Source organism: Podarcis muralis, chromosome 5 (assembly GCF_964188315.1).
Source record: "Podarcis muralis chromosome 5, rPodMur119.hap1.1, whole genome shotgun sequence".
In the NCBI taxonomy this organism is placed as follows: domain Eukaryota; kingdom Metazoa; phylum Chordata; class Lepidosauria; order Squamata; family Lacertidae; genus Podarcis; species Podarcis muralis.
Window position 1 is genome coordinate 91957759 of NC_135659.1, and position 26696 is coordinate 91984454.

Genomic DNA, 26696 nt, shown 5'->3' on the forward strand with positions numbered 1-26696 from the left:
TAGAGATATATTCTATGTTAAAATCATCAAACCAGGGGAACAACCAGAAAGCATTTGATTTTCAGGTAAATACTGTTGTGTGCACATGTGCCCATACCAGAAAATAGAATACAACCACCCTCAACTCATTCATGGGAAAGCTTAATTGAATACCACTGGTTTATTTCCAAGTAAAACATGGACCGGGCTTCATATCTAGACATTTAACTCTGGATTGCAATCAAGGGATATGTACTTAGCCAAGCCATTGTAAAGTTAAAAACAAACAAACAAACAAAAGTATCAAGTTCACAAACTGAGAAAACAGTACTGAATGCTTACTATCAAAAGAAACCAACCCTTGCAGCTCATGGAACATTAAGAGCAAACAATGAAGGAGGGATAAGCAAGGCTTAAACAGTTTATGAAAAAGGAATTGCTTCAGTGCTAATCTATTGCAGTGATGCACAGCATCGCCCCATTCCAAGGATATTTAGGTAAAAGGACCGGACCCCTGACTGATAAGTTCAGTCGCAGACGACTCTGGGATTGTGGCGCTCATCTCGCTTTACTGGCCGAGGGATGCAAATTCAACTGATCCCTCCCACCATCAATCCCTGTGGATACATTTCACATCACAGAGCAACAGCCCAGTCTTATTATACGTTTACTTCTGAACTTTCACTGAGCTCAGTAGGGTTTACTTCCTGATTAAGGGTGCAATCCTAAATGCACTGGAATGTAAGAACAACTGGAACCAGGATTTGCACTTTGAGTAAATGAACAGAGGACTGCACTGTCAAGAATGCTGATTCTAGTCACTGAGCTATTAGAAGGTATAATGATACATACACAGGGGGGAAATGTATTGATTTGATATGAAAATTATAAATATGCTTAACAGTTGATATGACTTTTAATATGATTTAGCACCCCTATCCAAAGACAAGTCATTTCAAATATCTAAATAATTTAGTTGATCACTTGTTTGATGCAGTTAATCTGTTAAAGCTCAACAATTTCCGTAACACAATAAAATAAAACCACACACCCCAAACCTCAGTAGACGTATGGCTGTACAAAATGATCAGTAGACTGAATTCTGTAACTTAGATTGCAAAACTGGTACTGACGGGGATGCAAATGTGCTGTGCAGTTTAATGCCATCCACAATATGTCATATTCCAGCTAGACACTCTGAAAATCAACAGTCTTCAGTTATTTATTTCAGTGGTCCTCCTCTAAGCATGACTTAGGAATACAATTCATACCTCCAATAACTCTGATCTCTGCAAGCTCAGAAAAGAGAATAATCATGCGAAAAACTTGTGGTTATGTTTGAAAGAAGTTGTTAATGACATGCTCCTTTGCAATTTAATATATTGATTTAAATGGCTGAGAAAATTCCAAATATAAGTAGCAGGGAGGGAAAAGACACACTATTTTGATACTGATGGAAGTGTAAAGGGACCCAACTTTTTGTTGTTGTTGTTACATTGTGGAAATTCCTCGCAGGTTGAAAATGTTGCATTTTTCCACTTTCATATCCAGAATTATTTCACACCCCATCCTGGACTCTTCTGCTGAAGATCAGATTACAATTTAAGGAAATAATGTACACAAATAGTACATAGAATTTCAGCCTACTAGCCCCAAAGAATTAAGTTCAACTCACTCCTTATGTGCTTATTCAAAAGTAAGTTCCACTTTTAGGGAATTTGTGTTCAGGGATCTACTCCCAGATCACCTAGGCACAAGATTAACAGTCTTATTGCCTACTAAACACCTATATTATTATTTTGTAAATCCTAAACTGCAAGCCTGAACCTCCATACTTTTTTTGGGAGGTAGATTAATACTGCAATCAATTAAACTTATTTCAAAGTAAAAAAAAAAATCCCAGTGGTTTAATTAGGGCTGCAGTCTTCTGATCACTTACTTGAGAGTAAATCCCATTGAAGACAGTGGGATTTCTGAATAAAAATGCACAGGACCTGTCTAAACTACAGGTTGCAGCTCCTAAATACAGAAACAATGCCTTTTGGAAACCCAAGAATATTTCCTGCTAGGCTAGGGAGACCTGGTTCGGTGTGTTTTGCAAAATCCAGCTGAACTGAAAGGGCAGCGGCGAATTCACTTCGCAAAGGGCTCTTTGCTATCTTCTTTAATTCGAATGCGAAAATATTTCCAGCGACGCAAAGTAGGAGAAAGGCAGTGTTTAGAATGGCGTTCCCCGGTGCGGGGGGGGGGGGGGGGGGGAGGGGATTTGGGTCACAACCCCAAATTTTACTCCCGAAGCCTTTCCGTTCACCCTGGCGGTGGGACTCAAGGTTAAAGCACTTTTTCTCCTTTTAAGAGTCGAGGACTAATGGACTAATTCTGCTTTGTTCTTAGGTTAAAGATAAAGGGCGGAGAAAAGCAGAGACAGGGCCGGCCATCCACCCAAGATAACAAAAGATTAAGTCGTCTTTCAAAAGGATTCAAGAGGGACTTCGGAACATAAAGCCCAAATGAAGGAATAGTTGCAGGAACCAGATCGAGGCGGGTTTTATTAACCAAGCGCCTGCTTAAGAAAGTGCGTTTGGTTGAGATTCTTTTCTGTTTCTGTTTCTTTTCTTTTCGTAAAAAAAGCAGTGTGAACCCAAAGCGAAGCGAAGCGGCTTTGATGGTCCTATGGCTGGGCGACTTTGAGCGGGTGTTGATGGATGGTGCCACGGCGCACGTAGCCGGGGAGGGCGAGAGATTTGTTTGGGCGAAGGCGAATTAGGAGCCTTGGAGTCTGTTCAGATCTCAACTCATTTACCCCAATAAATTACTTTTAAAAGGCGAAACGGCTGTAAATCTGCTCACCTCATTTAAACACCAAACAGCGTCACCTCTGAAAGCTGCACAACATGGATATTGTGGAGGGAGGCAGATTACTCCGGGCGCCCGAAACCACCGCTGTTATTTCTGACTCCATGGGGAAAGTGTAACCCCGTGGCTCTTTCATAGCCCATATGTGACTATAGAAAGGCTATTCACCAAGGCAGCTTTTGGAAGGGCGCGACAACAACAAAAAATCTTTTCCCTTCTGAAGTTTCGCAAGGAAGGGTTTGGGAAGAGATAAAAGGGTTTTGGCAGCAACGAATCCCGGCAAAATCGAGGGCTGGTTGCGGAATGGAATGTCAGAATCTTCTGCCTGCTTACTTAAGAGGAAGCCTAATTGAATTCAGCGGATTTACTGTCAAGTAAACGTGCATAGGACCAAGCTACATGGCATCAAGGTACAGATATAAAAGTTCTTGCATGTGTTTTGGAGACTAGCCCCATTTTCCGTTGTCAATCTTCCCTTGTCAGTCACTGTTCTTGCAACTTCAAGCATTAAACTTTGAGTCATAATCCAGTTCAGTAGAAACACCCACCAATTTAAAACTGGAATTCAGACCCCTGTTTTGAAATGATTCTTTTAAAGCGACAGATAAAATCTCAGGGAACTGGATTTTTAAGTCAAACGTCCAAAGAACAGAAGATGGTCCTATTTTTAATCTGCAGTGCTGAAAACTTCCCTTCATTTGAAGAGTGCCACTTCTTTCTTTTTTATGTTAACAGGTGACAGCTAACGAGACATGTTATCAGAAAGGCAAAATCCCCACCAAACACCACGTTACTACAACTACAGCCCTTCCAAAATATTCCCAGGAGAAAGCCCAATTGCCTCCCAGCCCAATGGGACAATATGCTATTATCCTAAAATATGCTGCAATGGCATATAAAATAGTTGATAGCATAGTGCTAGTCCCCATGCTAAATCAAGACTTCCCAACTCCATTCTGAAATCCCCTACCGATGAAAATTGATGGAAAACCCACTGGAGTGCAGTTGTTCATTCAAAAGAAATAAGAGATGTGCACACTTACACCCACCCACACAGACCCAATCCATGTGCAAAGCAAGGCAAGGCCAAAGTTTGATATAGATGAGCATTTGACCCCAGAATTCCTTCCCATTTGCGCTGCTCTTGATGGGGGTAAAGATCTATGGGCAATATGCTGATGAGGCACAGGGAACACTCCATCCCTAGTTCAGATCTGGAAGTCATGAACTCAGAAGCAGACTTAGGCGCAAGTGCCCTGCATGCAAATCAGTGCCAGCTCACTTCCAAATGAACATTGACTTCAGGCTAGACCAGTGGAGTGCAGTGAAATTTTCCGCAGGGGAACAGTTAGTCCAGAGGCACCAGCTTGCAGGGACGATGGGGGTCACACGCGCCGGGAAGGTGAAGGAAGAGCTCTTGGACCCTTTTGGAGCATCATGCCTCCCTCCCTGAGCCAGGCAGAATCTTCCCAGGCTTTAGGAAGGAGGCACCAGGCTTTGATACTTTAATTTACCAGGAACATTTAGAGGACTAGTCTAGTCCCCCTAGTCCACCTGACTGCACACTACTGGGCTAGATCCTGCACGCTCAGTCTCATGTCAGCCCCATTGGTATCTGCATTCGTAGAAATACTTCTGAAGTGCTGTGAACATTTGATACAATGTAGTGCAACAATACAGAGCGTTGCCATCAAAGCGTTTTCTCCCTCTTGGATGCAGTTTTACACACACATACACACACACACACACACACACACCACATAATGCACATACTGTGTAGAAAGGCGCGCGCGCACACACACACCACATACTGTATAGAAAGGCACTTTGCCTAGGAAACAGCATAAGACCTGAACAGATATATAACGACACAGAGCCATTGCACACTGAGCAAAATGCACATAGGTTTATGAATATATCGAAAGCTACTGCCAGCCAAAATATATCCAGCACACAAGCGCTTACTGAGAGACAAGCAGATGAATTCATTGCCTGAAACAAACTACATTGCTCCTTCCCATATAGGGCATGAAAAATATCCAAGTGTTTTTCTCAAGTTCCTTTGCATCTGAACACTAACTACAGCGATCAGGCACATATTCTAAACCGAAGGGTTCCCATATATTGCCTGTCTGCAGCCACACCAAGGACAGAATTTGGCTTCCAAAGCCATGCCCCATGCACACAGAACCCCCAAAATAGTTTTTACCATTTCCGAGCCAAGGCAGCATTTGCTGGATATTCTTGAATGCCAGGGTGTGGGGAGGATTTGTCTTGGCCAAAGTTTCCATTCTTCTAATATTCCATCTCATCCCTCTCTCCAGTGCCCCCATTTACAACACTACCTCTAGCAGATTATTCCATAAAGGGAGACTTAGCATTTTTAAAATGAATGATGTAGTTATGCATGCACCCACATAAAACAAAACAAAAATCAGGGACAAACTTTGAAGCCGATTTCAAACCAACTTAAGAACACCAAGAGAACCATCAATCTAGTTCAGCTTTCCGTTTTCAACAGTGTTGACTCAAATGCCTTCTTGCCCTGCCTTGGGTTTCAGATGCACCAAGGGTAGTCATCATAGCCAATGTCACTCAGACACCTCTTAGAAGCTTCTTCTTCTTAAATAATCCCCTTTTCACAGACCTATAATTTGCAGCCGACCTTAGAAGAGAACCAATTATGAATCAACTAAATACTGGTTTCAATACAGCATTAAAGCACTCTTAGGTCATGGGTGGTGAATTTCTGCTCCTCTGGATGTTGATGGACTCCAGCTTGCATCATCCCTCCTCCTCTGGCCATGCTGGCTGGGTCTGATGGGAGTTTGAGACTGAAAAGATCTAGAGGACCATAGCTTCCCCATCCCTGCCTTTGACTACATGCACATTTTGACTCAAAGTGGATTTACAGAATTTTCCAGGTTCTGGGTTTGCTTATGACAAATTAAGACCAGAGACAGATTTTAGGTCAAGCAGACATGTACTGAACACAGTGTGATACACTCAACATAGTCCTTGTTTGCATAGAATGCCAGGTCAAACCATGACTTAGCATGAACATGCAGGCTTCTAGAAAGGAGATGGTGGTTGTTTTGAGCTTCCAGTCATTCTGCTGCTGCATCGAGCGAAACCATGGTCTGGCTTGCTGCATGTTGCCAGGACCCAAGCTTGTGGTTTAACACTCCCAGACAAACCATAAGGACAGATTTTGGTTACAGCTCATGGTTTATCAGAAGTGAGGTAAACCACAACCCTGGGATGATGCGCCATGCCAAACCATGGCTTCAGTCAGTGCAAGGCAGAAACAAAACGGCCCGAGGAGGAGCAAAACAACTCTGGTTGACACTCTGGGACCCTGTGTGTTTCCTCATTCAGGCTATTATGCCACCATTCAGCTTCATGCTATGTGTGAACCGGGCCATAGACCACACACTTCTTTAACATTCATTGACAGGTTTCACAGACTTTCGTGGTGCTTTTTAAGGTAAAGGTAAAGGGACCCCTGACCATTAGGTCCAGTCGTGACCGACTCTGGGGTTGCGGCGCTCATCTCGCTTTATTGGCCAAGGAAGCTGGTGTACAACTTCCGGGTCATGTGGCCAGCATGACTAAGCCGCTTCTGGCGAACCAGAGCAACACATGGAAACGCCGTTTACCTTCCCGCCGGAGCGGTACCTATTTATCTACTTGCACTTTGACGTGCTTTCGAACTGCTAGGTTGGCAGGAGCAGGGACTGAGCAACGGAAGCTCACCCCGTCGCGGGGATTTGAACCGCCGACCTTCTGATCGGCAAGTCCTAGGCTCTGTGGTTTAACCCACAGCGCCACCTGTGTCCCAGGTGCTTTTTAAACAACTGCTTTAATGATAATTTCTGGACAAAAGAAATGGGTGATAAGGCCTCCATCATAATGCCCTCAGGTCTGAAAAAAGTGTCCTACCCAGAATCAAAAGGTCCTCAATAGCAGAGAACCATGTGCCCTTGGAATGGCTTCTGAGAGTTGGACTGGATGACCCTTTGGGTCCCTTCATGGGTGTAGCCAGGATTTATGTTGTGGGGTGGGGCAGGACACCCACCTGTTAACATCCTCTGTCTAGTTCTGTCCAGCAGATTCAGAATGAAATGTCTCAACGACCGTTGTTTTAAATTACTTTCTTTTGACCCCAAGTGCTCAGAAAAACCTGCCAAAAATCTTTCTACTTTTAGTTAAGTATCTTTACTTATTTACTTGATTTAGGGGCCCAGCTGCCCCCTTGCCCCCTAGCTATGCCCATGGGTCTCTTCCGACTCTACAATTCTACTAGTGGGAGATATGCTACATACCAAATGTGGGTCTCCGGCCAGGCAAGCCCCCCTGTCGCGTCTGAAGGCTGTGCAAGACGCTGCTCTCAAAGTGTCCCGCAGTCCAAGATGGCGGTATCTCCGCAGAGCTGACGTAAGCCCCGGGATAAGGGCTGGAGTAGGAGCCATTGACCGAGCGCACCAGAGTGTTGCCGTACTGGTCGCGCCCCCCAGTGCCCAGCAACAAGGGGCTCTGGTAGCCTGCCTCTCGTCCGGCACCGCTACCGCCAGGGGGGCTGTGAGAGTAGGAGAAGCCCGGCGGTGCGTGAGGGCTGCTGCCATTGAAGTGCGAGGCCTCGGCGCTGGCCGGCTGCGCCCATCCTGGGTGGCTGCTCAGGGGGTGGCCCTGGTGGGCAGGTTCGCAGCTCTGCAGGTAAGGCAGGCTCTGGAGCATGGAAGGCATGCGGCTGGTGGGAACGTAGACGGCCGGGCTGGCTGGCGAGTGCAGGAAGTTGCTGGAGTCATGGGAGTATGCCGATTGGCCAGGGTTGGGGGCAAGAGTTAAGCTCTGGTACATTTTGTATCCTTCAAGGCAGGAGCAGCGCAGCTGGTGGGGCACGAACAAGGCAGCTGGACGGCAAGGGCCGGAGGTTTGACATGAAGAACTCGGCTAATCCTCCCAGACCGATACAACTGAAGCAGCTTTCAGGCACCTGGAACACAGGAGAGAGGAGAAATAAAGAGATGCTTTTGAGTCCTGCATCTTGGCTCCTTCTGGCAAATGACAAGCTGCTTCATCCAGCCTTTCCCTTTCCCCCTCTTTTGCTCAACTGTCAGTTACATAAAAGAAATTACCATATTTTTCGCTCTATAAGATGCACCAGACCAGAAGACGCACCTAGTTTTTGGAGGAGGAAAACAAGAAAAAAATATATATTCTGAATCTCAGAAACCAGAACAGCAAGAGGGGTCGCTGCGCAGTGAAAGCAGCAATCCCTCTTGCTGTTCTGGCTTCTGGGATAGCTGCGCAGCCTGCATTTGCTCCATAAGATGCACACACATTTCCCCTTACTTTTTAGGAGGGAAAAAGTGAGTCTTATACAGCAAAAAATACGGTATTCAAAACATTCACTCTAGGGTAACATTCAGCTGTTCTGCTATCTGCTAAGCAATATTGACCCAATCTTCAGACCCAAATGTCTCAAATTCATTCATTTTCCTTTGCACATAAAAAGTTCAAAAGGGGTTCTCTAATTATTATTAGTAGTAAATGTGAACAATGATTTTTCTCTAATCAAACATATCCATTTTGCTTCCCATAGCTTCCATCCCTGCCCTAAAAAACTTAGCAAGAGTGGTTTGAACATCACAGCAAAGATGGGAAGGAAGACTGGAACTCACATCATTTGAAATTTGGAGTGTTCAACATTATTTTTAAAAAAATTGCTCACATGTTTTAACAGCAGCCTTACTGTCAAAGATCATCAGTTAGTAGACTGTCTCCTAAAAAAACTTATTTAACTGGAGATTATAATTTTTTTGCATCAATGACTTGAAAAGGGCTGGTAAATATAAAGAGGCAGCACATTCCATTTACATATCCTAGCCTATTCTCATATACGGTATATTTTTTTGCCCTTTCTCTAACTAGGTCAAGGTAGCAAACATGCAGGTAACCCATTGCTGTTGCCATTTTTAAATTATGAAATGTACAACTTCAGTGTTCAGCATGGGCAGCATAAAGCTAAGAAAATATAAGCTATACAATTAAGGGGAAAGGTAAAATCTTCACAATATCCCTGTGAGGTTCAGAGGGTGAGTGTCTGGAGAGCTTTGTTGCTAAGGGCAAAGGGATGGACAACTCTGTCCTGGACACCAGCCAGCCAGTTCTGCTGTGGTTGAAGCACTTTTGGCACTCAGAAGCCACAAGAGTGACATTTGCAGCTCACTGATGCCCTCCATCCATGTATATTTGGAAGCAAGGCCCTCAGAGTTCAAAAAGGCTTGCTCCCAAGAAAGTCTGCAAAGGATTGCATCCTCAGATCTGGACCCCGGTGCAGCTCACAAGCCACTAAACATCAAACTCATGTAGATTCCAGTTGTCCCTATACTACACCCCCCCCCTCAGTGTATAAGCAACACTCTGGGGACTTCAGTTTCTTTATGCCTACCTAGCATTATCCCACTGAGCCCCACAGGGTTATGTTGCAATGAATGAGTTGAGGATTACAGCCTGCATCTGTAGTCTGACAGACGGAAAGAGAAGTGGAACAATTGGCTATTTTTAAAAGTATTTTACGAACAATGCAAGAATGCATTGTTTGTGCCCTAAAAGCAAATTCTTTTGCGAGGCTACATGGAATTTAGACCCACCCGTGTCAGTGGTGCTGATCCCCTAGCAAGTGTGCATTGCAGTCTCCAAATACACTTCCCGACAGGGCCTTACACAGGGAGCCAGTGGCTGAGAGCTCAAGCCTACTCATTTTGAGGTAGTCCTATCACCCTCATAAGAACAGCCTCCAGGATCAGGCCAATGGCCCTTCTGGTCCAGCATCCTGTTTTCACAGTGGCCAACCAGATGCCTATGGGAGACCCAAAAACAGAACCTGAGTACCACAGCAGTTGGTTTACTCTAGAAGTAGTAGCTGAATCCACTTTGAGATGCTCTAGCGATTAGTAAATGAAATATTACTGAGTTGCAGCCAACTCAGTCCTACTCCAAGAAGATTCATTGAAGAGTCTTGTGGCATCTTAGAGGCTAACAAATTCACTGTGACATAAACTTTCGAGGACAGGGGATCCACTTCATATGCCACCCAGCAGGAAATTGCTATATTCAGAAGTTGTGAATCGAAGCATAACAGCATTCTGACTTTAAGTGATTTATTTTTTATTTGCAGGGGCAGAAATATAATTTATGAACAGAAAGTCACATGGAACCCATTTGAGGCTCAAAAACGACACTGTTAACCAGATGAAATATCCTCTTCAGCTGTGAGTGAATTGATCCATCTATTATGAATTAACCAAGAGCGAGAGGCGTCATCCAGATAAGGTTCTTCCTTGCCACCAAGTTGAAAAGCTAATCTCTTACAAATACTTCTGGTGAGTATGGAGAACACATTTGCATGAAATGTGTCCGACTAAAATAATTAAGCGTAAGCAGTGGTGCTCTTGCGGGGCGGCATATATATATATATATATATATATATATATATATATATATATATATAATATGCACCACCATATTACAGTAACTTCCCCTAAACCCAGAATAGAACAGACTACCAAAATGAAACAAAAAGCAGTACAATCCTCTGCATGTTTATTGTTAATGATAATTAATTAATTTTTATAACTCCTCCCAAAGGAGCTCAGCTTACCATCTGCTAGGAATGCAAAGGATTAAAGCCCCTTACACCCACACACCCACACACCGCCGAAAGCTTCAGAATAAGAAAGAGAAACACTTAGCACACAAATAACATGTGGAATTTACACCCAGAAGATGTTGTGATGGCCACCAACTTTGGGAAAAGATTATATATATATGACATATAAAACTAAAATACAATGAGCGATAAGTGCTTAAGGGACACCAGGAATCTATTCAGAAGAAGTTGCTTTTGGAAGGCCAGGTTCCAGGAAGGAACAAGAACCATCCAGCTGGCCACGGTCAAACACAGAACGGACTTTTGGTCTCATTTGGCTGTCCTTATTAGGCCAGTGGATTGTGTGCTAACTGATGCCCCAGCCTCCAAGTTCATTTACACCCTGGTCCGAAAAGCGCTGTCAGAGTTAAGTTGCATCGGCCCAGCTGGATAATGAAGCCTGTTCAGAACCACATTGCCCAGTTGTGGTGAATGCACTGCGCCAATATAAATGCAAGCCAGAAACAGGATACTTTCTGTGCACTGAACTACATCCGAAAGCTCAGCCTATAACATTTAGACAGAAAGCTAGCAGCTTAACAGGATACACTGCAACACAGTCGCTCTTAACTGAGTTTGGAATTCGGCTAAGTACTAACAATTAATCCTGCGTGCTCCCAGCATCCACAGTAGATTTTGTCCTAATCGTCACATATATGTGTAAATAAGTCCCACTTATTTGAAAAGAACCAGGTTCCAGGTACCGTAAGTGGATGTAGAATTTCTGTCCTCAGAGGGGTTATCAACTGGTGTCAGAGTTTGCCACCACAGATGCAGTAACAAATTGCATTTAAAAAATAAATATTAATAATATTACTGCTGCTAAGACTATTTGCAGATGGTTTATTTTTCTTCTTTTTAATTGTTTTTATTAAGGATTTTCTTGGGTTATGATTTCTATGCCAGTCTGCTCAGAAGCAGGGCCTAAATTCAATTAGTTGGCTCCCATTTGCTTGAACTGCAGTTCATGCTCTATGCCATTTACAAGGAAAAAAAGTCGTGCTGAATTTGGTGAGCCATTTTTGGACCCAGAACTTTGGAAGGAAAACCCAAGTGGTATAATCTAGGGGTTCATAGTTTTTCCTCTTTCTTGGAACACTCTTGAATTATTTGTCCTCTCTCCCCTGTCCATAATGGTTTGGCTAATTTGGATTTGTGAAAGCTCCCCCCAAAATTACACTACTATCCTAATAGCCACTTGCCACCCTAATGACAATTTTGAAGGAGAAAACCAAAAGCACTAAATCCACTTCCACGAAGGTGGCATTAAAATACAGACTTTCAAACCAACCCCAAAACCTCACCCCACATGCTAGAACATTTCAGAGAGCTAGCGATGAGTTAAGAGTGCTGGACTAGGAATTGCCCAAGGTGAGGGTGGACTGTGTTCAAATTCCACTCAGCCAAAAAACTACTTTAGTGACCTTGGAAATGGGTGCTTAACCTATGGTTCTTTTTAAAGTTTCAAAAAGTAAAGAAAGAAAGAAAGTAGTTGAAGGATGAGGAGGTGAAGAAACATAGAATAAGTACAGTCCTCTGAATGTTTACATGGAAGCAAATAACTCAGCTCTTGTAAAAAAAAATGGGAAAAATGCATAAAATGAAAATAGCAGAAACCCTTTTGAAGAGTTCAGTAGGAAATCCAGATCTCTGATCCATCACATATTCAACAAATATATAGGAAGCTCCAGATGCCCTGCAAATTAACACTGCAGTTGGAGGGCACCAGTATTTAAATTTCACTAAAACAATTTTATGCAATACAAAATAGCAGCAATCTTTCCGTAGTTAGCGGGTTTTGGCTGCTGAAACACAGGAACCAAAGCAGGACCAGTTACTACGGAAGGCCGACTTAAACCTACACCTATAACATTTTACTCCAGAGTAAGCCTCTGGTCTAAAGAAGCTCGTCAACTTTACTGTGTGGCTGCGACCTCGGCTGCAATCCCATTCACTCGGAAGTAAAGGCTGTCGCTGAAATTAAATGGGATTTCCAGTGTGCCAACCTCGCTATTTCTCGAACAGATTGAAGTTTAATTCCAACGAGCTGTAGGATCGGTAACCAACTTCGGTGCCCTACGCAGGTTTCCTTGCGGAAACAAGAATTCCCCCGATTAGTTTCGAGGGTTAGAATCCCACAGACTTCAGAAGAACTTGCTGTACTTCCGAGTAAAGCATAGCTTGGCTCCAAGTTTACTAGGAAGTAAAATAAAAATAAATTTAAAAATCCAAGGAAGAAGCGCTACTTGCTGACGGCTTAGCTTTTTATTAAAAAGCACACATATTGAACACACTGAATTCCAACTCAGAATTAAGCGGTTCACGAGAGCATGATTTATTCCGAAGTCAGCCCAGCTGCGCTTAACTCCGAATTAAAACTCGAATAGAATTTGCAAGATCAGATTGCGATGTTTTGGGGCTGCTGTTTTGTTTTGTTTTTTTGCACGGATACATGCAAAGGTTCTAAAGAAGTAGAAAGCCATTAATGCTAAAATGGGACGTAAAAATCTCCAGTGTATTTGCTTTTAGGATTCGGGTGGACCCAAGGAGAGCAAGTTCAGTAAAGGGGATCGGCGGCGGAGAGACAGATCCCCTTCAAGATCTATCTAATAGGGAAAAGGAATGCGCTTCCTAGGCCCATCCTATATAACCAATCCTCTCGTTAAACAGGGCGGAGGGGCGCGTCCTTTCCCTATCGGTTCTTCTGTAGGAAAACATTATCTGAACAGGGTCCCCCCACCCTTACAAAAAAAAAAAAGATAAAAAAAAGATGGGGGGATTAATCAGGAAACTCGTAAATCACAGACACGGTTATCAATAGTGGGTCTTTGCAGAGCTAATAGAGTCGTCGTCCCCCCCCCCCCACCGTTCCCTTTCCCCACTTCTCCGAGTGTGGCATTATCTGGGAAGATAAGCCCAGCTTGCACGAGAGATAATTTAGAGAGAGGGATACTTACGCTGGAGCAGGCAAACTTCTGAGTTGAGACGATTCGAAACAAAGTATAAGAATTTTTTAAAAAATCCAAAAGGGGGAAAAAATCCCAGGCAAACGGAAAAGGGTTTGTGCGTGTAAAGGGAGTCTAATCCCAGTATCTCCCCACCCCACCCCCTAAAAAAATATATAAAAAATGCAAAAGGAGTTCTTGCTCAGCAGCCCATTCCTTTGAAGCGCGGCTCTGCTGCGTCGCCGCTGCTCCGGCTGCGCCTCTTATCTCTGATCCGCCGCGCTGATAGCTGCTGGGGACCCGGCTCGCCTATCGCGCCTGGGAGACGAGCTCCTCTCTCGCCTAATCTCGGCCTTAAAGTGATTCCCTTCATCTGCGGCTCGGCCCCTTTACGGCGGGGGGGGGGGCCGCGTCACGTGACCGCCCCCCCACCTCCTGGCAAGCTGGAGAGAGGGAGAGGCATGTAGGGCAAGGTTGGGTGGCGACCATTTAAAAAAAGAGGAGGAAAAAAAGTTAGGGAGATTTCCCTGCCCCGAAGCCAGAAAGTAACTTAAGGGGATTTTTATTTTATTTTTTTAAAGCAGGGTATGGATTTCTCTTGCGTTGCCAAGGCCTCTTGATTTCTCCCTCGATTATTTCCTTTCCAGAGCTGCCTCGCCGGCTGGCAGAGAAAATCGTGCGTGCATGTGAATATACATGAAAGCACATCTCCACCCGCCTCGCCCAAAGTAGCGCGAGAACTGTAGTTTGTTCAGGGTGCCCGGAATGGGGAAAACTATAGTTCCCATGGTTCTTCCTTTTATATATATATAAAAGGGGAGAAATTGGCTTTTAAATGTCTGGTGTGCGTGGCGGTTACTTGATAGACTGAATTGCCAATCGGCTACCTCCCCACCACGAAAGGACAGACCTAGCTACGGTTTTGATAGCATTTTAAAGACGGATTGCTTCGGAGCTGTGGCCTCTGATCTCACCTCCACCTTCGTTAAGAATCAATTTCTATAATTAAAACTGGGGGGGGGGGCGGAATTTGAAGGCTATAACCCTTAAACACCTTTGCATGGGAATAAATCCCTTGGGCTTCTAGCTGAGTCAATAACGCAGTTAGAGTCGTGCTACGTTTATTACTTCGGGGAAATCTCATTAACATCACTGGGACTTTTAAGGGTTTTTCTCTCCCCAATCTCTCAGCAGTCCCCCCCCCCCATTATTTTTCTCTGTTCTGACCGTTCACCCCTATTTTTCCGACATCTCCCCCCTCCCTTTATGCAATCCTTTCTTGTCGACCTTTTCCCTTAGGTTCTAAGTTTTTCGTATCATTAAATCCCAGTTATTCTGTATTCGCTTCCCGTCTGAATTCTCTGGAACTGACATGCATCTATTTATCTATATCTCTGCAACTTCTCTCGGTCTAAGACAACTAAACCATCCCCCACGCTTAAAAAAAGTCACTCGAATCAAACCGGCTTAAATTGTGAGAGAGCAGCCTTGCTATCATTCATTTGAAACCTTTAAAAAATGTATGTAGTATGAAGGATTTTCTCACTCAGGAAATCAATTCAAAATTATGAGCGGCAAGAAGTATTGGCTTAAGCAGAAAAGTTTGCTTCGGATACCGACCAGGTCTAGGCTCACATTGTTGCATATTCATATGTAACATCCACTAGGTTGATTAAAACTTATCTTCCCCCTTAAGGGGACCATCCTTGCCTTGGGGTTTTTCTCGAAGACCCATAAAAAGGGGGAGGAAGGAGAAAAGGCGATATCTTGGCACCAGCTGACAAACTCTGAAAACCGAGCTTTCTCCCACCGCAGAAGAAAACCCTCACACTTACCCCTGAACTTGCAACTTTTAGGATGCATTAAAACCGACCGACCGCTTTGCAGTTGTGCCGCTGGGCTGTAAGGCGAGCTTATCAGTTTCACGAAACTGTCCCGAAACCTCATTGAGCGAGTTTGCTCGCTTATTCCACGCGGAACTGGAACGGACCGCAGCCGAAATTTGAAGTAGTGTGGGTGCAACGCTTCTTCTCCTTAGACGTTAAAAGTCAGGGAAAGAAGAGGATTCGCGAAAGAGCTCGTGAATTTTCAAGCTCCATGACAGGGCGACTTTTTTTAAAAAAAGTATATTTCTGCCTCGGGCGCAACAGAGTTAAGCAGAAATACTGTGGTTTCAAAACGATCTCGCCCCCTCCCCCAATCCTTGATGGCGCTACTAGGTCAAAGTTTGAAGGGAAGACCTTTAAAAAGAAAATAAAAAAGCGATTCTGGTTTCTGGCTGAGAGCGAGGAATTTGTCAGATTTGGCCGGGCTTCGAATCAACCCAGCCAACCACATCATCGTAAGCTAGTATTACATTGTATAGCTTGATATATTTCCATTAAGCGGTTAATCTTTTCCTTTCTGACTGAAAGAGGCTTTCCCACTGCTGATTCTAGCCCGATTCTGCCTATTCTGTATGCAGCCTCGAGTCTGGTTAAGTTTAAATGGAGTTTACTCCCCCAAATAACCGTGCGTAAAGCCTACAGCCACAACAACCCATTCCCAACTATGTTTACTTGGAAGTAGGTTGTTTCAATGGGATCGCCACACTTACTTAGGAGTAAGCCCCATTAAAGAACAAACTCGCAGAGGTAGGATTGGATTGTTTACTTCCAGAGACTTGAGGCTGCTAGCTGGAAAACTTAGGTTGGATTTTGCGCTATTTCCAAATACATCCGCATAGGTGAGATTTACCGGCTCTGGCGATCTTGAGATTAGCGTTAAAAATGTAAGTAGATGCACCAAACCCGAAGCCTATTCATTTCTGATTTGCATTATAAAAACGACAATCAAAGCCTCGGGGATTTCAATCCGAACTGAAGCTTCAAATAATTTCGGGGGGCGTCAGAAAAATGGTTGTGGGTTGTACCCTGAGCAGGCCCTAAATTCATAAGTGTTACTGCTTTAATGTGGTCTAAAGCACCTGTTGCTCTCTGGCAGCTCTTTACAGGAAAGACGGAATGCTAGGAGTGATAATTAAGGGCGATACCAGTTTCTTTGGACTTCCGAATAGACCTTAATTTGCAAATCTCTTGCGCTAGAATTGGTTTCTGCAGAAGGTTCCAGGTTCGGGGTCCGGCATCTCCGGGTAGAGCTGGGAAAGTCTCTATACCTGGAGAGCCGCTGCCAGCCGGTGTAGACAACACTGAACTAGAGGTGGCGTCTTCCATTCTCCACGGCATGCCCTCGAATAATATCCTAAATAACGACTCCCTGCTCAGTTGCTTAAACGACAAAGTGAATTGGATGTGACTTAAAAGGGGATCAGGAAAACGCGCAATTCTTTCCAGAGCAGCCCTGCTCTCTTTCTTGGGTCCAGCTGACTCGAACCAGTATTATTCCATCGGATGTGGAAGGTCATTTATCAAAACAGGCTCCACCTTTAAAGAGAAGATTTGTGAACCAAGGAGGCCTCCGAAGTTCAAAGAAATTCGTCTTCATCTGGCTGCCACTTATTTTAAGCTAGTGAGCTAGGAGCCTTAAAACTGAAAGCCCCTTATTGATCTAAAAATCGAAGTGACTTCGGTTTAACTAGCTTGTGACTGCGAAGTGACTTCGAATCAGAAAGATGCCCCGACTTTCTGAATGTTCGTTGAACCTCCTCTCCCGCTGTAGAACAAATTAGGAAACCGGGAACCTCTCAACCGCCAAGGAAAGCGAGGTCTCCAGCACCATAGATCCAGCTAAAAGAAGCGACTAAAGAGAAAACCAAGCGTTTACCCAGCTCCCCACTACCGAACAAATGCGCTCTGCTATGAGCAGTTGCCTGTCAGGCAGTAATTCAACAGGTGTGGCTTCTCATAGCTACCTTGTCCTCAGTTAAAAACAACAGCCCTGCTTTTAGGGCTGAAAAAACGAGATGGCCAAGTAGCATTACTTTTGCAAATGTAAGCTGCCCCCCCCAAAAAAAATCAAATTGTCTTTGAACGCATTCAGCACCTTTGTGTTGACGTGCCTCAAGCAGTAACGTAGCTGGAGACAGTTGTCCCTTGGACAACTTAATTTTAGTCTTTCTTTTCCCACTGGGTTTTAGTGTCGATTATTACTATTTTTAAAATTGGGACCCGCCTTGAAAGACTGTTGCGGCGGAGATCTGAACTCCCAGGATGTTCAGCGGGACAGACCTAACTGCAGCCTAACCTCTCTGGGTTTAGGTTGTTGTAGTCTTAGACATACTTTCCCGGGAGTAAATCGCATTGCAACTGGTGGACTTACTTCCGAGTAGACCTGCTTAGGCTTGCACAGCGGAGCCGAAAGTGATTTCCTGAGACGGAGATTGCAGGAAAGGTTCTGAAGAGACCTTGTTGTATTTTTCTAAAACCAGACTCTTTGCCTTGATGAAATCTCGCTCGGAACAGGTATTACAGTGGAGATGTAGAATCCCAAGATACTTTCCGTCCATATCTTTCGTCTTCAAAGTCCGGAAATTATTGATAATTTCCTCAGCTCTTAACTATTCCTAATTCCTCCCCCTTCTCTGATGAATTTATATATATATATATTATTTCCTGCAACCACGTTCACTCACAGAAATAAAACATCCAGACAAAAATGATCAAACACAAGAAAGCGAGAGTCATAAAAGGCGTTTGAATTTCCCTTGGGCTACATTTTCCTGCTCACTTGCTTCCGAGTAAACCCCATCGGGGGTCCTACTTCCGCGTAAATAAGCATGCATGAACATCCAGCTACATCTCCATTCTCCCTTTATTATGGTTTTATTAAACGGACTGCGATTGCATCGTCCTTGGCTACTTTTATTTGAAATAAGAATCTCTAAGAGTGGCCTTATTTTGCTGGTTGATAATCTGCTTTTTAGAAGACGGTGGGCAGAAGGTACAGTTCGGGATAATTTGCAGCGGAACCGCAAGGATTTAGCAAGACCCCCAGCAAAACGACCCCTTCTCCCTGCCCTAAATGACCCTGCTGAAATGGACGTTTGGAAGGAAAAGGACTTCGCAGAAGGACTTAGTTCTGGAACTCAGAACAAATTCCTGGGCTCAGAATCCTTAAATTCTCTAGCTTTTCGTTCGGGCTCTGACTGGTGCATCTTTCACTTCCAGCCAAAATAAAAGTCCACAAACCCGGAGTCTCTTGGTTCTCTAGCATACATCACATAGAAATAATTTTAAAAAGACTTCAAAGCACGAAAAAGCAACTCGCAGTCTCTCAAGATAACAAGAGCAACATAACAGACACACGAAGCTGCGGTGGATGTCTTGCAATGCATATGGAGAAATGATCGCAGAGAGAAATAAAGGGGCAACGGTGTCCCTGGGGCGGGGGAAAGCCCTTATCGCTTCTTTGCTAATGTATCTGGTCAGTTTTCCCCTCTGCAAAATGGGGAGAAAATGGCCTGCGACGCCTAGTCTTGCAGCAGCCCGTGTAGCCAAGTTCAGTTTCCCGCTACTCAATGGGATTTACTCCCAGGTAAGTGCGCATGATAGATTTCTTGCAGCTCCTGCATGCAATGTCGGGGGCTTCATCCTTCGAGAATGGGGTATATGTCCCCCCTTTAGATTTATTAATATTGCGGCAGAACATGGAATAATCCCCCCACACCAGTCCTGGTGGCTTTCAGTGGGGAACAAGTTCCTCACTCCAAAGAAAATCCTATTGAGTTCAGTGGATGATGATTTTGATTATATATTTATTTATATCCCACCCTTTTTCATGGACAGGGACTCAAGGCAGCTTACCGATCAAATGAGAACAGCTAAAAACCCCAATCCTTTAAAATACCAATTAAACATTACCAGAATGAAACTATATTAATATATAGTTTTATAACTACATATAGTTTTAATTCTATTGCTATTTAACTGTTTGTTTGTTTATCAATCCAGATTAAGGGTGCTTTGTAGGTCTACCAGTGGCGTAGCGTGGGGGGTGCAGGGGGGGCTGGCCGCACTGGGCGCAACATCTGGGGTTAGGGCAAATCCACAGGTTAGAGGGCGCAAATCCACGGGTTAGGGGGTGCAAATTACTTGCCTTGCCCGGGTGCTGACAACCCACGCTACGCCACTGAGGTCTACAGCTCAAAATGCATTTTGTTATGGTAGGCACCAATTAATTTAGCCCATGGGTAGGCAAACTAAGGCCCGGGGGCCAGATCCGGCCCAATCGCCTTCTAAATCCAGCCCGTGGATGGTCTGGGAATCAGTGTGTTTTTACATGAGTAGAATGTGTCCTTTTATTTAAAATGCATCTCTGGGTTATTTGTGGGGCATAGGAATTCATTCATTTCCCCCCAAATATAGTCCGCCCCCCCCACAAGGTCTGATGGATAGTGGACTGGGCCCCTGCTGAAAAAGTTTGCTGACCCCTTTAACCAGTAAATCACTTCAACGGAGGTTCATGTTGTTGTATTTACCCTTTCCGAAACAAATACAAGCATTTCTGAATTAAAACAGAAGACAGTGGTTTGACTGAAGAGTGGGGGACAGGGGCTGAGGTGGGTGCCCACAGGATGGTACTGCAGTGATACTGCAGGAGCTGTTAAGCTGAGCCACTTCTAAGACTACACCACCAAAAGGAGCTTCTGACTAAAGGAAGACATCATGACTTCTGGACCAAAAAGGCTTCCCTCTTCAGTAAAGTCCCCCTCTTGGTTTTACTTCATATTCAGCCTGCTGAAAAGTGCTGTTGAACTCAAAAGCTTGCTTTCTCCCCTTGTGACATTTGGGTTGTGCTATTATTAATTATTGTGTCTTTTTAGTTGCATCTGTTTTAGTTTATGTTGTGATCCACCTTGAGTTCCTCACTGGGAGACAGGTGGACTAATGATTGACTGAATGGGCTTCAGAGTTTTCCAAATCATAAGCGGAGGTTGGACCATCCAATTGTGAATGGAACATACGTCCTCCCTCTCCCTAGTACACAACGGAATTAATTTTTTCTCTCTATATAAGATCCAAAATAAAGAGACATAAGATTAACAGCAACAACCCTCCCCAACAAACTCCAATAAGCAATACCCCAGCCCAAGATGTTTGTGTTACAAAAGCCATTTCCCAGCATTCCATCTCACTCTCCCTAAATTCTGTCACATTCTAGTGTGACCAGGAAACAGAACCTTGGGTGTTGCGATGCAAATGAAGAGGTAAAGTTATGCATGTAAGAGCAGGATTGGTTCTTAATGGTTCACCAGGTTAGGTTCCCAGCCAACAGTGTCTCAGAATCCTTCACCTTCCTCTTCACAGAACCTTCTTTACAAAGTATGAGCCATCTAATCGCATGCGATCCACCAGTCCGAAAGATGGACCTTTGGTGAATAAATCACCAGCATCTTCCTTTTGCACCAGGGTTTATTTATTTGTTGTTTTGCCTTGTTCCCCTGAGGTGGAAACTGTGAGTCTGGGCTGTACCACTTTAGAACACTTGAAAACCGTGTTCGGGGAAGACAATCTTACTCAGCCACGAGTGATCACCAAAGATGAAGAAGACCACTTCAGACTGCAGAGGGTTCACATGACTGAACTGTCACCCATACCAAAAAATTCCCTGCACATGGAAAACAAGCATGTCAGGAGGAAGGCAAGACTGGAACCCTTCTCTCTGGCAGTTACGGTAGTTTTCAGTGTGGAGGGGATTTTTGAATGGTGTAATTATGTGAGCCTCTACCTGGAGTCTTGAAATCATTCAGCTCAGACATCTCAGTAAGATCTATGCCCAAGGTTACCCCAAACCCACTAGGTTTACTCAGGGCCAGCCCACCCATGAGGCAAGGTGAGGCAACTGCCTGAGGCAGCAGGACTCACAGGGGCAGCAGATCTGGCCTCCAAGGAAGGCTGTCATTGCTGAGTGACAGTAATGGCTGCAACACACTCCTTGGAGACCGGATCCACCACCTTTTCCGTAGGCTCCTCATGCTGCGTCTTGGTGAATAGGATGCATTGCAGGTCTCCTTCCACCTTTTTTGTCAATTTACCAGTAGATCTTTATTCCCCGCTTGGTATGGATGTAAATCTCCACTCCCTGTTTTGTGGCTCTCCTTAGGTTCCGAAATGTTTTGGGCCAGCCCTGGGTTTACCGTAGAAGCTGTGATTTATGTGGTGGAAGTTGCTTGCTCTAAGCAGCCCTATTAGGACAGTCCTTGTGTAGCTTAAAGGGAAGCGGGTGGTGCTGTGGGTTAAACCACAGAGCCTAGGGCTTGCTGATCAGAAGGTTGGCGGTTCGAATCCCCATGATGGGTGAGCTCCCATTGCTCGGTCCCTGCTCTTGCCAACCTAGCAGTTCAAAAGCATGTCAAAGTGCAAGTAGATAAATAGGTACCACTCCGGCAGGAAGGTAAACGGCATTTCCGTGCGCTGCTCTGGTTTGCCAGAAGAGGCTTAGTCATGCTGGCCACATGACCTGGAAGCTGTACGCCGGCTCCCTTGGCCAGTAAAGCGAGATGAGCGCCGCAAGCCCAGAGTCGGCCACAATTGGACCTAATGGTCAGGGGTCCCTTTACTTTTACCTTTTGTGTAGCTTAAATTGATGTCCCAATGGCAAGGTTAGAAGGCAGTGGTGGGGAATTTGGCCTGGTTTCGTGTCCGTGGGTAGAAAGCAAAGGGAGAGATGGATGGTAGTGTGTATGGGGAGGAACTGAGGGAGGGGAGGGGGGCAAAATGGATGGAGTGATGGGAGGAGGAGGAGGACGAGGAGGGGGAGGGAGGGGGAAATCCTCAGTAATGAATTAGTCCAGACCTCTGGCAAGAGTAATCTTTGCCCAGAAGGGTGCCAGGAAAGGGACAGAAGAAAAGAGAGGAAGGGTGTGGTAGAAAATGTGTGTGAGAGAAGGGTGTGGAAGAAAAAAAGAAAAACAGGTGGAGAAAGGGGGGGGGAGAAGGTGGCTGCTGTGAGAACAGGGTGCTGGACAAGATGGGCCATTCTCTCTTTTTATGTTGTTACACATAAAGAGAGGATTAAGTGACAGGACAAGAGAGGAGAAGGGCACTTTTGACTCTAGCCCTACCCACCTTGGTCTGCCAGCAAGTGGCCCCTGAAAGATTACTCTCAAGGGAATGTGGCCCTGGGCAGGAAAACAAAAGCTGCCCCACCCCTGCTCTAGGTGCATAATCTATCTGGAAATGAGTGGGGCTTAAGGGAATGGCTGCCACTCTCATTATCCTCTTGCAGGATTTATTTACAGTTAAGCAGTTTGCAAATGTTGTTCAATAAATAAATCTGGCAGGGGCTTGTTCACCCAAAACAGTTCAGATGGCTTCCTGTGCCTCTGCCACCTCCTGTAAAAACCGTGACTTAATAAAATGTGGCCCTAGTTCCAGCCAATATCTTATGTCTTTGCTCTTTATTCCTACCTCTGTCTGCAAAGCCACATTCCTTGCTCAGCTTCTCTTCATTTCAAGTGGGTTGGATCAGACCTGCAAGAATGGACAGTGACTCTTATTCAGTCCATCAGACTTATCCATTCTTAAGGAAATCAGCCCTGAGTGCTCACTGGAAGGACAGATCATGAAGTTGAGGCTCCAATACTTTGGCCACCTCATGAGCAGAGGAGACTCCCTGGAAAAGACCCTGATGGGAAAGATGGAGGGCACAAGGAGAAGAGGACGACAGAGGACGAGATGGTTGGACAGTGTTCTCGAAGCTACCAGCATGAGTTTGACCAAACTGCGGGAAGCAGTGGAAGACAGGAGTGGCTGGTGTGCTCTGGTCCATGGGGTCACGAAGAGTCGGACACAACTAAACGACTAAACAACAACAACATTATTCAGTCCTAAATACTCCCATGGAAAGAGGGGAGAATCAAGCTCCTTCCTTGACACCTCCAGAAAAGTAAAAATGACCCATGGCACCTGATGCTTGTCAGAAAACAGAGCGAGTGGGTGAAGAACTTCAGTTCACCTTTTCTGGCTTGACACGACTGCAGAGAAGCTAGTAAAGCAATTATCAGGATATCTGCCCTGTAGTCATTTCATCTCTCATTGCTTTGCTAGGTAATAAGTCATTGGCCCAGTACCAACCACCTTGGATCTGAGGATCAGATGATGAAGCCTTCTTGGTGGTGCTGACATTGGGGGCTACGACCAGCCACAGGGCCTTTTTGGTGGTGGTTCTTTTGTGGGATGCCCTCCCTCGAGAGGTGCATCTGCCTCCCTCTTTATTGACTTTCAGGAGATATTTAAAAACATTCTGGTTTACCAAGGCATTTGATGGTTGAAGAACATTTCTCCTGGCAATGCTGAGATCACCAGTTGAGAATGGTTTTAGCTGTTTTTCAGAATGTTTTGAACTGTTTTTAGTTGCTGTGTTTTAATGTTTCATCCTCACTCTGTCTGCTGCCCTTGGAAAAATTGAATGAATTAATAGAGCAATAAGAACATATGAACCTACTGGATCAGGGCAATGGCCCACTAGCCCAGCGTTCTGTTTTCACAGCAGCCAACCAGAGGCCTATGAGAAGCAGCAACTGAGTGCAGCAGTGCTCCGTCCACCTGCAATTCCTGGCAACTGGTATTCAGAAGCATACAGGGGTGGGACATAGTCATCATTGATAGAAGCTGCTTATCCACCATAAATTGATTGACCTATCCTCCTTCAAAGTCATCCAAGTTCGTGGCCATCACTACCTCTTGTGGAAGTGACTTCTGTAGTGTCACTATGTGCTATGTGAATAAATACTTTCTTCTGTCTGCTCTGAATCTTCCAGCCATCAGCTTCATTTCAGTACGTTTCCGAGCACAATTCAAAGTGTTGGTGCTGACCTTTAAAGCCCTAAACAGCCTCAGCCCAGTATATCTGAAGGAGCGTCTCCACCCCCATCGTTCTACCCGGACACTGAGGTCCAGCGCCGAGGGCCTTCTGGCAGTTCCCTCGCTGCGAGAAGCCAAGTTACAGGGAACCAGGCAGAGGGCCTTCTCAGTAGTGGCACCCGCCCTGTGGAATGCCCTCCCACCATATGTCGAAGAGAACAACTACCACCAGACTTTTAGAAGACATCTGAAGGCAGCCCTGTTTAGGGAAGCTTTTAATGTTTGGTGGATTACTGCATTTTAATATTTTGTTGGAAGCTGCCCAGAGTGGCTGGGGAAGAGCAGCCAGATGGGCAGGGTATAAATAAATTATTATTATTATTATTATTATTATTATTATTATTATTATTATTATATGTCCACGAGTTCCAGTGTTATGGGAGGTGTGGTGGCAGAAATCTCTATTCACTTTCTCTATACCATGCATAATTTCAAACACTTCTATCATGTTGCCTCTGACTCACCTTTCCTCTAAAGCAGAAAGTCTCCTGATCTCTGGTTTATCTTATCTGTGGTTTGCTGGAAACCACAGAAGGGGAGAACTCTTTTGTGCTTGAGTTCTACTTGAGGGTTTTCCCCAGGCATCTAGTTGACCATTATGAGAAGATGATGCTGAAGTCTGGACTGAATGGGCCATTGGCTTGATTCAGCAGGGTCTTTTATGCTCTCCTTCAAAACAAGCCAAGCTTGCCAGCTTGCTCTCCTGAGAGGGCTACTATAGCACAACCGGATCCCTTCATCTGCCCCAGCTGCAACAAAACATGTCACTCCCTACAGCCAAAGCAGGTGTGCAACCTTCCAACAGCTTGACCTCACCCCCAAAGACACACTCCTCCACTGTCTCTCGAGACAGACAGGTCCCAGCCTGCTGGGCACAGCTTCTCCCTTCACAGTGATGGGGAAAGCTGTACTTGCACTGTAATTCTATACCCACTTAACTATGAAGTACTGTGGCACCACTGAACTCAATGGGACTCATTTCTGAGCTAACAGCATTCCACAACCACAGAGCATGCCCAGTCCCGACTGGGTAGTTTTTCTGGGTCCCCCTCCTTCATTTTTTCCCACCCTCTCAATTCCGCCCCCCCCCCCTACTTCTGAGTATGTTGGGATTCTTTCAGTCTGTTCAGGGTTGGGGCCATTTTTCTGTACAATGAGTACATGCTTCCTTTGAACACTGGAAATATAATTATAATGTGTCAGACATTAAATTTCTATTTTTAGCTATTGTGCTTTTAATGGACATTAATAGGCTGGCCCGTCATTCATTTCCCTAACGGGTTATAAGAACTGCCTTGCTGCACCTCAGACCAAAGGCGCTCCCAATCCAATGTTATATATCAGGTGTGGGCAATGGTTGGTTCTCCAACTACAGCTCCCATCATCCTTTGCCATTGACTGTGTTAGCTGGGGCTGATGAAAGCTGTAGTTCAGCAACCTCTGGCAGCGTTTCTCAACCTGTGGGTCCCCAGATGTTGTTGGACTACAAATCCTATCACCCCTGAGCTCTGGCCTTGATAGCTAGGGATGATGGGAGTTGTAGTCCAACAACATCTGGGGACCCTGCCTGGAGGGACAAAGTTTTTTTTATTGACGTATACCAGGGGTCTGCAACCTTTAAGACAAAAAGAGCCACTTGGACCCGTTTCCGAAGAAAAAAAAACTGGGAGCCGCAAAACTCGTCATTATAAAAATAACTTTTTTGTCACTTTTTTAAATTATTTCTTTGTTTGACCCCTCAGAATTACTCCTCCTCATAGAAATAAACGTTAAATTAACAAGTTACCTTTTTGTGTGTGTGTGTGTTCTTCACTCCCCTTCAATGACCAGCGGGCAGGAAGGTGACGTCGGGACGGTGCATGACTAACGCACGCACCGCCCCCATGCGACGTCACAGCCAGTACAGCGCCCGCCACAGTGGGGAGTGTCGGGGCGCACAATGTGCCTCCTCCCCTCGCTAGTATCCGCCCCAGAGCCGCGGCAAAGGTGTAAAAGAGCCACATGCGGCTCCGGAGCCGCGGGTTGCAGACCCCTGACGTATACAGACCTTCTTCTAGAAACAATCCTGACAGCTATAGTGTACTGTCAACTCTAGTAGAAATTCACTGATCTTCAAAAGCACAGTCTCTCTTGCCTATATTGCAGAACAATCTTGCGAGTCACTCTTGAATACAGTCGGCAATACTGTATAAGACTTCGTGGGTGTAGATAAAGAGGAATCATTTAAACAGATGAAGTAAGAATACAGCAGACTGGTGGCAGCGGAGCAGATCTCAGAAGGAATAGTCTCTGGGAGGACACAGAAAGCCAGATGATTCCAGGGACCGAGCCTCTGCAAGCACTTGTTGGACGTGAAACGAAATCAAATCCCCAAACCACATTTTATTTGCAAGGGGGAAA

General features: G+C 45.0%; 1 protein-coding gene across 2 annotated transcripts in view; it reads right to left on the reverse strand.

Moving 5' to 3' along the window:
- The window catches only part of GATA5 (GATA binding protein 5), a 53932-nt gene that overhangs the window by 20158 nt on the left and 7078 nt on the right, over window positions 1–26696 (reverse strand). The window contains exons 1-2 of one of the 2 annotated variants that reach the window (XM_028735396.2): window positions 13507–13864; window positions 7161–7831 (exon numbers count right to left, since the gene is read on the reverse strand). In XM_028735396.2, the coding sequence (XP_028591229.2) occupies window positions 7161–7695 (535 nt within the window). In that variant the 5' untranslated portion in view covers window positions 7696–7831; window positions 13507–13864. Of the gene's footprint in view, window positions 1–7160; window positions 7832–13506; window positions 13865–26696 lie in introns of those variants that run through there. The other variant, XM_028735397.2, reaches the window with a different exon arrangement.